Source organism: Homalodisca vitripennis, chromosome 2, assembly GCF_021130785.1.
Source record: "Homalodisca vitripennis isolate AUS2020 chromosome 2, UT_GWSS_2.1, whole genome shotgun sequence".
Classification (NCBI taxonomy): Eukaryota; Metazoa; Arthropoda; class Insecta; order Hemiptera; family Cicadellidae; genus Homalodisca; species Homalodisca vitripennis.
In genome coordinates this window covers 214,031,088-214,046,373 of record NC_060208.1, presented here as the reverse complement: position 1 = coordinate 214,046,373, position 15,286 = coordinate 214,031,088, and the positions used below count along the sequence as shown (strand labels likewise).

Sequence of the window (15,286 nt, the reverse complement as noted above, 5' to 3'; positions counted from 1 at the left end):
CTTTCTACAGAGACCGATGTAAGGCTTTAAACTGGTAATACCTCTCTCGAAAAATTGTGTTCTAATTTTAACTAGCACCAAAACCGCTGCCTTCAAAACAGTAAATTTTGGCTCTTTCTAAGAGAATGAAGGATATCACACCCTAAAATATCATATATTACGATCTCATGTAACATAATTGGAATTCCCAAAGACACTTTTGAAACATTTCTTAAAATAAGACAGTTACTCTTACCTCTGTCAGCGAGTGAAGTCATGACAATCAGATGCACCAGAATCGCTACTCCCAACAGAGATAGAGTCTTCGAGACAGGCCAGTGTGCCATGCCAGTGTCTTCAGATGGTTTGCTCGGCACGGCCGATACGCTCCCTAGATACATCGCATCACGTGGCGTCACACAGCATGGAGAGTCTTCTGTAACAAGAACCACCACTTGAATTGGAATACTTAGATTGGTTACAACAGAGGGAAAGTCTTGAAGACAGGCCAGTGTGCCATGCCAGTGTCTTCAGATGGTTTGTTCGGCACGGCCGATACGCTCCCTAGATAAATCCCAACACGTGGCGTCACACACCATGGAGAGTCTTCTGTAACAAGAACCGGTACTTCAGTTGCTATACTTATATGACATATAATGTTTAATTTGCATTCATTTAAATTTTTAAGGATATGATATGTTACTAGAGTATTTAAAACCAAACTCACAGTTCAAAATAAATTTAAAATGTTTAATTCACTTGCAAAACTCAATATTAAACACTTTGCTGTTGTATTCTCAATTTTTATATAACTGAAATTTGGAACATTTTTTTTTTATTATTCAAAACTTTCTTTGGAAAAATATTATTTATAAAATAAAACTAAAATAAAATGCTCTCTTCTCAATAACAAAATAAAATGGCTCTAGAAATTTAAATAAAATGTAATTAAACGTTATTCTGTTCTTAACATTAAATTATCAAGAAAGTTGTAATGGAATTAATTCCTAAAGTTCTATTGTGCACCTCGTGGTAAAATAAAACTGTGGGATTTTGTCCAGTTCCAGTTATGTTTCACTTAAGTTTTAAAAATCATTTACAACTTCCTACAATGTAAAATGTTATTGAATTACTAAAATTTAAAAACTTCAAATCAAGCAAGATTTACCATAACATTGCGTAAGCATAAAACAATAAACCGAACATAATTTGAATGCACATTAACTCGGACAAGACGATCCCAGCAAGAAAGGTAAAAATGACATTTATAAAAAAACGTAAATATTGGTGGCTGAACTTCGATGTATTCATAAAGAGAAAAATAAGAAATTTAAAACTCTCTGTTCATATTTGTGTTAAAAGTAATAGAAAGACTAAGGGGAGCACGTATTTCTTTACGTTAACCCCGAGTGAAGCAGGGAGGAATGTGTGTTGTGCAATAAAGTAGATATCCTTTGTGCAAGTGCGATAGTCTCTCTTAGAGCTTTTCAGCGAGGCGAGGGCTGTACGTCTGCATTGTTTTGTGGAATCAACCGAATCTCATTTCGTTTCCAGTTGAGATTGTTGAGTGGAAATTCCTCATGACCTAGTAAGCCTTGCTGGCCATTCTCGTTAGGTTAATCTATCTAAACATATTATTTAGAAAATGAATGAATACAAATTTATCTTTAAGTACGACTGAATTGGTGGAAAAATACAATAATAGCTCCGTTTTAGAATTTGTAATTTTATAAAGCAAAATGTTTGTGACATGCTTATCCGTAAAAAATATCGACCCCCGCTCTTACGTTTTTTGGCCTCTTAGTCCTATAAGGACCTTTGTGCTTGTGCTGCTTCCAGAGTGACAGGATATTTTAGATTGCTAAGGTTGGGGGTAGGGGCCACCTCCTGTCAAGATTCATGAGGAACAGTTTAGGGCACTAATCTCAAGTCCTAGGAAGAAAGAGAAGCCAGCTCTGAACCAGCTTTTCCAGTCAAAGCAGGCAGGAGGTGGCACACCCTTATGTCTAGGCTGGCAAGAACCTTTGACTCTTAGGGAAGAAACCCTACCAATTTCAAAGTCATCTCGCGCAGTAAACTAGACCTATATAATTACCCTTCCACCCCAGAATCTCGACATTTGCGGTTAGTGATGTGCTGCTCCTGGACATCTATAAGGTTGCTTAAATTAAAGTGACACATCGGTTTTTGCTGTACCCACTGTGGGTTCAACCGGAAGGCATAAACCAGCCAGAATTGAACCCTTCTGGGGAAATCCGCTCTTACATTCAAGCCTTCAGTCTAGTAACACCTTCATTGCGGCCCTATACTAAATGCGATCATGCGGTCCTCGTTGCCAGAACCAGTACGCCGAAATGTCTATTGCAGTAAGCATGGTCTCATGATGTAAGTACGTACATGAACCTTAAAAAGTTCATTACGTTCAGTATTTTAAAAATATTTAAATTTTGTTACGTTTTGACTTTACGAAAAGAGGATGAAAGAGTAATACAAAAGACTGTGGGTGGTATTTTTAACTGATGTCTGGTTTGGGCAATGAATGCTCCCTTGAAGACACTAAGGGTTTCAAAATTATGCATTGCTATTGGCACCAGAAATTCTAAGATCACTGTAATATTGGAGTTCAGTGGTCGATGCCATCGCTAAAAATGTATACAATATTAGAGAAGTATTGTTTTCATCACAAGAGCGATGCTATCTCAAGTAACAGTCATAAATGTATCACCTGCCTTATTTAAGTATTGTCCTTATCACACTAAAAACACTAGTCAGTTTAACATCCATTATTACCAGCATTACAAAAGTATTTTACTTATGACAAAAAGGTAACAATAACTTTTCGTAATTACAACTTTATTACCTTAGTATTATTCTCATCGAATTACAATGACTAGTCAATATCACAACCGTACTGCCTGTATTACAGAAATATTTATCTCATCACAAGAGCGTTATGATCATTAGCCATAATTACAACTTTATTATATGAGTATTGTCTTAATCAAATTACAATCACTAATCAATATTGTAACCGTACTCCCAGTATTACAGAAATATTATTCTTGTCACACGAGCGTTACAATCACTAGTTACAATTACAATTTCGTTATCTGTATTACGTGATTATTGCACTCACCAAATTACAATAAATAGTCAATATTAAATTTGTATTACCAGTGTTACAGAAATATTGTTCCTATTTCAAGCGCATTACTATCACTAGTCACAATTACAAATGCGTTACCTGTATTACGTATGTATTTTCCTCATTACATGACAACATATTCCTCATTACTCGATATCACAACAGTATTACTAGTATTACAGAAGTACTGTTAATACTACATGAGCGTTACAGTCACCAGTCGCAAATATAGTTATATTACCTGTGATACATAACAATTGTCATTATTAAATTACAATCACTACTCGATATCACAACCGTATTACTAGTATTACGGAAGTATTGTACTCACAACCTGAGTGTTGCTAGACGAAATTATAACTGTATTGTCTGTATTACGATAGTATTTACCTCATTGCATTACTATCACTATTCAATATCACAGCCATATTACCAGTATTAAAGAAATATTGTTCCTATCAGAAGAATATTAAAACCACTAGTCGACATCACAATTTACTGGCAGCATTCCTGAAATGTCACAAAAGCATCACAAATTAAACAACTGAAATCACAATATCGTCAGTCTACAGTGCGTTGCTCTCATCACATCTGCATGTATCTGAACACCTTTGTGTATAATGTCACTGCGTTGATATTGAACGTCACAATTGGATTTTGGTCATCACATTGGCACTGACCTCTGCTTATTACTGCCATTACAGTTGAATAGCTCTCACTAAAACTTGTACTTATCACCGACCTTACTGTACAACTGTAATTCCGTCATCACATTTGCATTGCTTACTTACAAGTTGGATAACCTACATTACAACGGTACCGCAGTAATTGTATTCAAATTAGTATTATTACAAGTTGAGGCACGTTCATCACAAATGCATTGCCTTAATCCTATTCCTATTCTATACTAATTGGTAACCGACATATTTACTGAATTTTCTACTATACTATTGCATTTTTACAAAAATACTTAGTTCACCTATAGTAAAACTGTGATGTTTTTATTATATTTACATTGTGCCCTAGTTTGATCATTTAATTCACAAATAATTACGTAACTACAATAATGTACATACAATGTCAGGAATGCAATGCATACTTCAAATAAAATACATATTTTGTTCAAATTGTATCTTGCACTAGCAGTTATCCGCGGCTTCGCACGCAGTTTTCACGTGTATAAGTACTTTTGGTTCAAGTCAGTTATATTTCCAACGGCAATTTTGAGTGAATATCTGTAAAAGATTTACCTTTACGGCCATTGTAACTTATTCTGGCCTTATCATCATTTCTCTCTCCATCAAAAAAGGCATATATATATATATATATATATATATATATATATATATATATATATATATTCACAGGAATAAGAAGCCTCAGTTAGCACTAACAAAACATTTAGCGATTCATTTTTATTTATAAAAATATAGTTCTGTTTTTAACATAATTATACGGATAAATTCAGTTGGATTCCACCCTACACATATCTACAAATTTGGTATGCCATAGTGACGTTTCAATCCTGTGAAAAAGCTGTGATAAGACGAATTTCCCAAAAATGAATGATCAATTCTAGTAAGAGTCAGTTGGAAAATTAAAAATTCTGATCATTTTATTGTACAAAAATTTTAAATTAACATAACCAGCTTTTGTAACTTTGGTACTCATGCCGGGGGGAGCATTATCTACTAATGATATAAAATATATAACATTTAAACAATTATTTTTATATGCAAAGTGAACATAAAAAATAAAAATACATTATAGTAAATAAAATACAAAAGTGTAAAAATGCTGTAAAATATACATTGCAATGACTGAAAAGTTGACTTTTAAAATAGAAAATAAACAACAGTATTCGGTGAATAAGCATAAACTTCAGTACGGTTTATTGCAGGTGACGTTACAAAATATGATGTCTCAGTTATCCTACTGTAAAATCTTTCACAAAGGGGACGTTATAAATCAAAAGTGTTGCTTCATTTATTTCCGTTCCAATTAGCTGGAAATGTCCACCAGCCCTAACCGAGTTGGCAGGTCACTGCCGGACAGCTAGCTGTAGCGACCAGCCAACATGTAGTCTCTTGGGTCCGGCAGATTAAAACAGCGATAAACGTTACACACTCCGCTACCCTTGCTGTGCCATTCTCTTTATGGACTGTGAATATGTGTTGTGCGATTTTGGAAATATCATCAGCCCCGCAATTCTTATGCGGCTTTACTACAGCATTTACTGACATTTCGTCTTTTAAATGTTCATCGTCGTGAGGTTTATGTGAATTCGTTCAGTAATTGCACGATAAATAGTTCAATATATGTAAATATATATTCAATCATGTAAACTAGATCTCTAGTGTACTTTTTTATAGGAGTGAATATTTGAACTCCAGATAACATTTGTAGCTAAAGTAAGAAGACTACTCTGGTCATTAAATAGGCATTTACTGATCTTCCACCTTTTAAATATAAGTCATCGTAGGGTATAAGTTAATTAATTCAGCTACTGTATTCCACGATAAATAGTTCAATATTCAATCATGTAGTTAGGAACCTTAATCAGACGAACAACCAACTGTATCGTCATTAGATATATTTCAGCTATAGATCCTTAGTTTGCTCTGTTTATAGGAGTGAATACTTGAACTCCAAATCACCTTTGTGGCTAAAGAAAGAAGACTACTCTGGTCATAAAACTGGCATTTACTGATATTCTATCTTTTAAATGTTCTTCGCCGTTGGGTATATGTGAATTCATTGAGCAATTGCACGATAAATAGCTCAATATTGAACTATTTAATCATGTAGTAAGGCACCATACTTAGACGATCAACATTTGTGGCTAAAGTAAAAAGATTACTCTGGTCATCGAACTATTTTTATATCAAGTCTGTTATAATCACCAATCTTTTGAGTACGATAGTTTGGCAATGGAAGTGAATTGAAGCAATGTTTTTTGAATATTGAAAACTCTTTTCGATCTAATATCCAGCCAGTAAGACGTAGATTTTGGTTTACAAGCATTAAACAAAATTTTAAAATGATTTTTATACTTACAATTCTTGCAACATGTATGCTACTATTCGTACATAAACCCTTATGTTCGTTCCTAATTTCCTCAGTCTATACAAACGACAGCATTATTTCCCTATCAGATCTCAATAAACTTCTACCTTTCCATTCATTCAAATGTAATAAACTTGCATGTCTCAGTTAATCTACGAATCCATCCACATACTTGTCTACATATGTATATCCATCTGAGTCAATATAATTATTCAGCTATCGTTACTTCAGAATATTCGTCCATTCCCTCTATCCATTATTCGTCCATTTATCTCCGTACTTACCCATTCCTTATTTGTCAATCGACACATTATTAGTTTTCTTCCAATTCTCCGTATATTACAATATTTTCGATAAGAAAAAGCGTGGGCGATCCTCTTATACAACAAGTGTTACCCTTCATCTTGGGCCGGTGGTCCGTGTCAGGATCTTATCAAATAGAATAATGAGGAGAGTCGTTATTATCCTTAACTATTAATGGTATCATGGCTCAAAGGTCAATGGTGATAAAAAGTGAAACGGTCACAGAGAGGACTTGAACCTGCGCTATCTCAAAAGCAAGGCGCCCACTGCGATCGGTCCGGACTATCCTGACACGGTAGGCTCTTGGGGCCACTGCGCCGATGTCTCGTGGGCCAACGTCCGTCCGGGCCGGGGTGGTCGCAGTTTGCGAAGAGGCCAGAGTGGCCCAGGCCGGTCGAAGTTTGCGAAGAGGCCGGAGTGGCCCAGGCCGGACAGACCGGAACCAAAATCCGAAAGTCTTAGATTGCTCGACCATCAATTCTTCCCCACAAATGTTAATTTTCAAGGAATACAATTCGTAGCCTTTTTAAATTTTACTTAGCAATATTAGATAGGGTTGAAATCGCAAGTGAAAGTCATACTTTTTAAAAATGTTGTCGCAAGAATAGTTTCCCGTAGTTCAAATCTAGATTTTTCAGTTGTATGCCTTCTTAATCTTATGTTCTGACATTCGTCCGTTTATCTGCACACCCTTTTATGTGTGTAGTGCAAGAAATAACTACAACTTAATCTTCATACATTTAATAACAACTTTCACTTGTAGTTTTCTAATGGTTTTTATTGGCTTAGGGTTAGCAAAGCCTATTACTCGAGGGGCTATAAAAATGTCTATATGTTTGTGTTCTGAAATACCGAGAACAACATGACCTATAAACTTTACATTTGGCATGATTTCACATTATTATACAACATTTATTCTACATTATGGGATTTTGGTGAGGGTTAGCGAACATGATTACACTGGTATAGAGTAGTGGGCAAAAGAAAACCGAAGAATAAATAAACGTGTTAGCAGAGTCCAATCGTATGGCATTTTAACATAGTGACACACGTAGCCTAATGAAACTGACATTAGATATGAATTTTGTACCAAACCTCAGAGGAGTCAGTTCAGCGACACGTGACGTGGCGCACTGCTGCTTTGTACCATATACAGTAGAATTATATTTTATATATTATATTTTACCATGAATAATGGCATTTAGAACATTCGCTGTAATACTTGTACAGACTTTAGGACAGCGGAGATTGTGTCAGAGTGCGCCTGCCGCAGTCAATGTATTAACCTACGATACATCTCTAGCTATATCATGTTTTTAACACCATCTCTGCAACATGAGTCATGTATACACTTAAAGAGAGCCGAGCGAGCATTAGCGTGCGCCCGCCGCAGTCAATACGTTAAGCAATTCCATCATCATGCAAGACCAACACAAAACCTATACAACCTGCAAAACTTCAGCTAAAAGTTTGACAAATACTGTATTTTCAACAAACTTAAATGACCTAATAAACATGAAAGAAACAGGATGTTCCGGATATTTGCAATCGTTCAGAGATACAAAAAAATCAGTAATATTACGTTTCGAGATATGAAATCTGATCTCTTCTTCAGGTAAATAACTAACCTACCCATAATAACAACCAGACCTAGAGCGAAGGTATGTCATATTTGTCACAACGCTCTGGTATGAATTGTTAATTTTAACCTAGTTTGTAATTATGTCTCAGGCTAGTTACTTACCTGAATAAGAGATCAGATTTCAGATCTCGAAACGTAGTGTTACTGATTTTTTGTACCACTGAACGATAGAAAATGTCCGGAAAATTCCTGTTTCCTTAACAATACTTCCGTCGTCAAAAATAAACTTCAAACTTAGAACTAATAAACATGGTAAGCTGGTGTTTTTAGAGTTTTATTGTCAATTATATTCCGAATTACATTTTCTAACTTTAAATTTTGGACAAATTACTTGTGTTTCTAAACGAAACCAGTATAAAAATTCAGCGTCATGGGGATACAACCATAATACTAGACAATTGACTATCAATTAATGTTACCAAAATACATATAATGTCTGTATATACTAGATACTAATATGACTAACATGAAACAGTTCACGTAACACAACAATTGATTTCTTTCCAAACGTAAGAAATTCGTTATATAGTTTTTGTTATTATTTAAGGAGTGTTTTCAAACATCGACAAAGACATGATTCGGGTTCGGTGTAGTCAAGGTGGCCGTGACATCTGCTGTCGCTAGGTTTGTTCCCTCAGGAAAACCTGTTGACACAACCTACATTGTTAATATTTTTCTTTTCCATCTTCACTCTTAAAATATCCAGTCTCTTTCCACAATTCACTACTTCTTTTCGACTTTATACAATTTCATATATTTAATTCCCTATAGCCACATTTTACATTTATTAGTAAGAACATAAAGTCTTACTAAAAGAAGAATGTTTTCACTTACCAAAATCATTAACTCAAAAGTATGTTTCATTTTTTAAACGTGCAGATAAACAAAGAACCTAAACCAGTACCATTATTCAGTACATAAAAAAAATTTTTCTTCAAAATTTATACATAAATTATGTTCATACACAATATAAATTAAAAATTCTTTACACACCTGAAATCAAATCGGTATATTATCAGTAACCATACAACGGAAACTATAAACTGGTCCTCCGTGGCACACCGGTACTCTACGTGACTTAAGTACCACATCCGTCCCGTTACTCACCTGCTGTAGGTTTACTTCCTGATCTGTTTTATATCGGCGTAATCCAAGTATCTACACATGAGACGCTATAAACTGGTCTTCCGTGGCACTCGGGTACTCTACGTGACTTACGTACCACATCCGTCCGTTACTCACCTGTTTTAGAGTTACTTGCTGATCTGTTTTATATCAGTGTAATCTAAGTATCTGCACATGAGACGCTATAAACTGGTCTTCCGTGGCACACCGGTACTCTACGTGACTTACGTACCACATCCGTCCGTTACTCACCTGTTGTAGAGTTACTTGCTGATCTGTTTTATATCAGTGTAATCTAAGTATCTGCACATGAGACGCTATAAACTGGTCTTCCGTGGCACACCGGTACTCTACGTGACTTACGTACCACATCCGGCCGTTACTCACCTGTTTTAGAGTTACTTGCTGATCTGTTTTATATCGGTGTAATCTAAGTATCTGCACATGAGACGCTATAAACTGGTCTTCCGTGGCACACCGGTACTCTACGTGACTTACGTACCACATCCGTCCCGTTACTCACCTGTTGTAGAGTTACTTGCTGATCTGTTTTATATCGGTGTAATCTAAGTATCTGCACATGAGACGCTATAAACTGGTCTTCCGTGGCACACCGGTACTCTACGTGACTTAGATGCCACATCCGCTCGTTACTCCCCTGGTGTAGTGCAACTTTCAGATCTGTTTCAAGGGATATATTTCGGGGTAATTCAAGTATCCGCATACCGGAAATTATAAATTGGTTCTCCGACACTTTACGTGACTCGCATGCCACATCCGGTCGTCCCCTCCCTTGTGTGTATCAGTTTATAGGTTATTGAATGGGATATAAGGGATGCCAATGATCTTGTAGATAGTCAATAGTCTTTCTACAGCATGAAGTACATTAGTTGTAATAAAATTCTTTAAAACATCTCTTTTTTTGTATTTGACATATATATTTTAGTGTGTTGCTTCCGCTCATTGTTTAAATGTTTTAATTATTTTGCGTAAAAAACTACTGTACATATATTGTGATTTAGGTAACAATCTTAAGTTGTACAAAATGAAATAATTAACGTAAATAGTTTAAAATTGAGTTATAATTCTTTGCTGAAGCCTTGCGTTTTGAAGAATAAAAATTGTGGGCAATTATAATATATTACACAACAAGAGTACTATTGACTAGGGATATTTATACATCAAAAGTAGACGTAATGAACTAAGCAAAGTTCTAAGCTTTCTTTTAATTTTATCTGATATTGCTATTTATTTAGAGCAAAGGGTTTATGGATCAGGGATTATACAGCTATGTTTATCATAACTGTAAAATCCTAGATTAATAGAAATCAATCCAAATGAGGAAATTAAGGAGGAAGAATATACAAGAAGAAGCTGGAGAGAGAATTTCCGTGTTTATTATTTCAGTAAGCCATTCGTGTACATAAGATTGTTAAAACCTGCACTCTCTGGCGGTCAAATATCTTTCTCGAAAGTTGTAAAAAACATATGTTTAACCACCATGAATAAAAATTGTATCTTTATAATATTTTAATCTAATATGCTGGGGTTTCATTTAGGTTCCGAAGATAAGTTATTGTATTTATTATTCGGAGAGGAGCAATATTTCAAGTGGTCTCTTACAGAATATCGTATCAAGACGGCACTCTTAAACTAATTAAGTTAGGAGTATTTTACGCCCAGCTGTGGTTAGAGGTCAGCGGTAGCGGTCGTGACTGCAAGGTAGGTAGGTTCCTTCCCCGCATTCACGTTAGGAGGATTTTTCTTCTCATTTTTCTGTTTAACAAAGATTTAAGGCCTATAAAATAAGTAACTTTCCTCCTAAAACCAGAATATAATCCCGACTTAGTAGAAACCACCAGTTTATTTTTAAGGCACAAAATACGTTTTTTTGAACATTATAATCCAAATTATAGCATTTACCATTCTTTGCTATAAATTATTAATTTAATTTATTAATTAAAAAACTTTAAAATAATTTTGTACAACGAATCAGATTATTCGATAGATGTGATGATTGCTTTTTATTTAACTATGTTAACCAGGTTATTTTCCACCATATAAAATAAGGTGTGTTCCGCGTCGTTGGGAACGCCCGGGCAGAAGATGCAATCCGGTGAAAAAAAAACCATATAAAATAAACATTCTAAGCAAAATTTGAATATTTAAATCAAGTACTTAATTTCTTTAATAATTTAGTTAGTTCTCAAATAAAAAAATTAAATTAAATTGTACTTTTGCACGTTAAATGTAAATAAGTCTCTTTATGGTGTTAAATTCGTTTCCAAAACCAACAGATTTTGCTCAAGTTTGTTAAATGTATTAATTTCTTCGTTAAAAATAAATGTAATTTAAATTATGAGCCTTTTTATATACAATTTATTTATTATGAAAATATTTAGTTTTAGATCTCGCTATTACGAGGGGATACAGTGTTTCATTTTTTTTTTTATTTCCTTAGACCAGATAACACGATATTTCTCGAAACATTTGCATCCGTAATAGAAAATATATTCCTATTATGTAAAACTTTATATTTTTATTTTATTTTTCTCACTGAAAATAAACGTTTTTTATTTGACAAATGTTACATACTGCATACTGCAGCTATGCAGCAGTAACAATAAAATATCATCATAGTTTTACTCCAATATAAAAAAAAAATAAAAGCTTTAACCTTTTTTATTTACGTATATAACTTAAAACAAATTAAGACATACGTTTAAATATAGTATTATTTTAGTTTAACTTGGAATTATTAAATGTGTATTTCCATGAGGTTAACACTAGAAAGGAATATCAAATTAAGATTTTTATTTCAGTTTTTTCATACAAGATTTTAAGTATATAGTACACATATTTTTGCACAAAAACATATAGTGGCAATATAAACACAATAACAATTAGGCAAGAAATAGCAAAGTTATGCCTTTTTATAACTTGTAAATGGGACCTTAGGGCATGGTTGAAAATAGCTCTGTAATTTCGGAGAACACATAATAAAACATTCTGGAATTATTGAATAGATTTCTAAAATGAACCGGTACTGTGGGGATTAGTTGGAACGTGATATGCTACTAAATATAAAACACTGGATTTTGATAACGGATATCAGTCTTTTTTGTCTTATGTCGATAAAAGTGCAGGAACAATAAAAAACGACGATGCCAAAGTTAAACATTAGGCCACATGATATTTGTACAAAACAAATCGAGCCTCGTTGGAAAAAAGAAGCACAAATTCAACCACTAAACAATGCAGGTGCACTGGGCAATACATTTTACACTCAAAACACGTACATTAAGCGGAGATGTTTTAATTTAAGTAAAGTTAGTCCTTTTTCAATTTACATGAATAGTGATTTACTAATACAATGTAGGAGTACACCACATCACGTTTCAAGTAACAGGCTTCCCTTGAGGATACACTTGAAACATAAGTCTATAGACCATTTCATTCTCGAGATGTCCTAAGGACAGGTGGTCAGGCAGAAAAGAACACAGATAAACGTTTACACCGCTAACGTGTAAAACTTTCCGCTAATGCACAGCCAAATTATGTAGTGTCATTCACAATCAGTGTTCACCTTATATAGAAATGAAGCTTTTTAGAAAATTTCAAGTTAGTTACCTTTCGAGATATCGTGTAGACAGACAACCAGAAATGCAATTTTTTATCCCCTCAAGAGGTAAGTTTCAGTGACGCTTAAGAAGAAAAGGAATATTAGACATGATTAAGAAATAATAAAAAACAAAGGCGTAAAGCATAAAGTGTCAGGAGTTAGCGTATTTCTCAGAGATTACAACAAAACATATACAAAGTGAACACGGGTTTTTACTCCTGTGTGCACATTCTTCAGAATTCCATTACGCGTGCACATGACATCTGACAGCCCGCGTTGTACCTCCCGCCTCACCCTAGCGCCCCCTCTCCACCGTCACCGGTCTGCAGATTGATCGTCATGAACACTTGTTTCAAAATTATTTCCCAGCATGGTGCAGCAAATTTCCGTGTTTTATATTTTAGAGTTAAAATAACAGGGCATAGATTTAATATTTCTAATAAAAACAATTTTGGGATTTAATTTTGTCGTAAAAAACTTAAATAGACTAAAATTAAATATTCTCTAATAATACCATCAATTAATTCTAAAATCTATATACCCAACTGGTTTAAATTTAAGATACATTAAATTTTTCTTCTGTGCCACTAACGGCATAAAAGCATCTGCTGAGTCTTTGAATGTTTTAGTTACGTATTTACATTTCGAATGTTACCTCAGCAAACATACAAGAACCTCAACTACTTTATAGAAGTAGTTCGTTTACAAAGTGCTATGTACATTCATTAATCTTAGCGTCCATGATATTATGGTGTCTGTTACTTCGGCAAAAGTACAATGACCTCAACTACTTCATAGAAGTGGATCATTTACAAAGTGCTATGTACAGTCATCAATCTTGGCGGCGATGTTGTGGCGCCTGTCTTCTGAGCAAATGCTAAAGATCCTCCATTTCTCCATGGAAGTGGCTATCAATCTTGGCGGCGATGTTGCGGCGCCTGTCTTCTGAGCAAATGCTGAAGATCCTCCACTTCACCATGGAAGTGGCTCGTTTACAAAGTGCTATGTACAGTCATCAATCTTGGCGGTGATGTTGTGGGGCCTATCTGCTGAGCAAATGCTGAAGATCCTCCACTTCACCATGGAAGTGGCTCGTTTACAAAGTGCTATGTACAGTCATCAATCTTGGCGGCGATGTTGTGGCGCCTCTCCGCTCGGCTGGAAACTCTAATGTAATGGAACACCTTAAGGTCCTTCCCATATAATATTGTTTGTTTTAATACAACAGTAGTACTCCAAAGATATGTTATAACTGCAGTCTTTTTTTAATTATATATATATATATATATATATATATATATATATATATACAATGGAATAATATACCATGATTGTATTATAATGTCATTACATTTTGTTACATAATACATTTTAAACTGTATAATTAATCATCAACATGTTTATATTAAATGTAAATATTCCGACAAACGATAAAAACACCCATTGTAAGTAACCTTACAATAAGATTAATTAATACAATAAGATAATCCGCTATTCACTTGAATTTGCATATACAATATTACAATATAAGAAAGAAAGAAACTTTATCTCTCACAAATAAAAATTACAGATACAATTTTTATAAAAAATATTACATGTACTCACACATAAACAATACATACATATGCAACTACGACTACTATTACACTATACATCACTATGAGAATTAAAGAAAAACCTTCAAGGTAAAGCCTATTTGAAGTGATAAATATCATCAAATTAACAGAAAAAGTAGCAGCACAATACAGTAATATTTTTTGCAACACCTATTTATTTTTAAATTTGAGTTACGTTCGTGAATATTCTACTAAATTAATACAAATATCTTAACTATATATACAATAATCAACTAAGCCTACATGTAAAAAATTAAAAAAATAAAGATTGCCAACATAATGATTTTATAAGAGGCAGAATTTAAATGATGCATTATTATAATTATTGGAAACAGATTACATTTAACAATCTCATTTTAAATATTAGTTTTAAAAAGTACTTGTTCAATATCTTTCAGAGATAATAGCCACTGTTTAAGCTGTTTGAGAAAAATATTAATGAAACATTGTTTCATTCAACATATTTAAGATCAATAAACAATGAAGAATAATTATTATTGTGAGTAAAATGGATATGAATACAACAGGAATTGTGGATATCTAATAATTATTATGTAATAAACATTATAAATTTATATTTGTTCCTTTAAAATTACACAACAACGTTTATCAGAACGACAAATTTAAACCATAATTTGTGTAAATATAATAAGGGAAATTGTAAAATAATGTCTCAAATGGGAGTATATATCAATAAGTTAAATATAACCATTTTTTATTATCTAGGTATGTTATTATTTACTAACCTGAATGCATGTTTAGTGTTAGCTCAGACAAGCAGGCAAGAA

At 33.8% G+C, this 15,286-nt stretch overlaps 1 protein-coding gene across 1 annotated transcript in view; it reads right to left on the bottom strand.

Moving 5' to 3' along the window:
* The window catches only part of LOC124355391 (lachesin-like), a 66,423-nt gene that overhangs the window by 21,744 nt on the left and 29,393 nt on the right, over window positions 1-15,286 (bottom strand). The window contains exon 2 of the mRNA XM_046806517.1: window positions 236-415. Within this exon, the coding sequence (XP_046662473.1) occupies window positions 236-380 (145 nt within the window). The 5' untranslated portion in view covers window positions 381-415. The remainder of the gene's footprint in view (window positions 1-235; window positions 416-15,286) is intronic.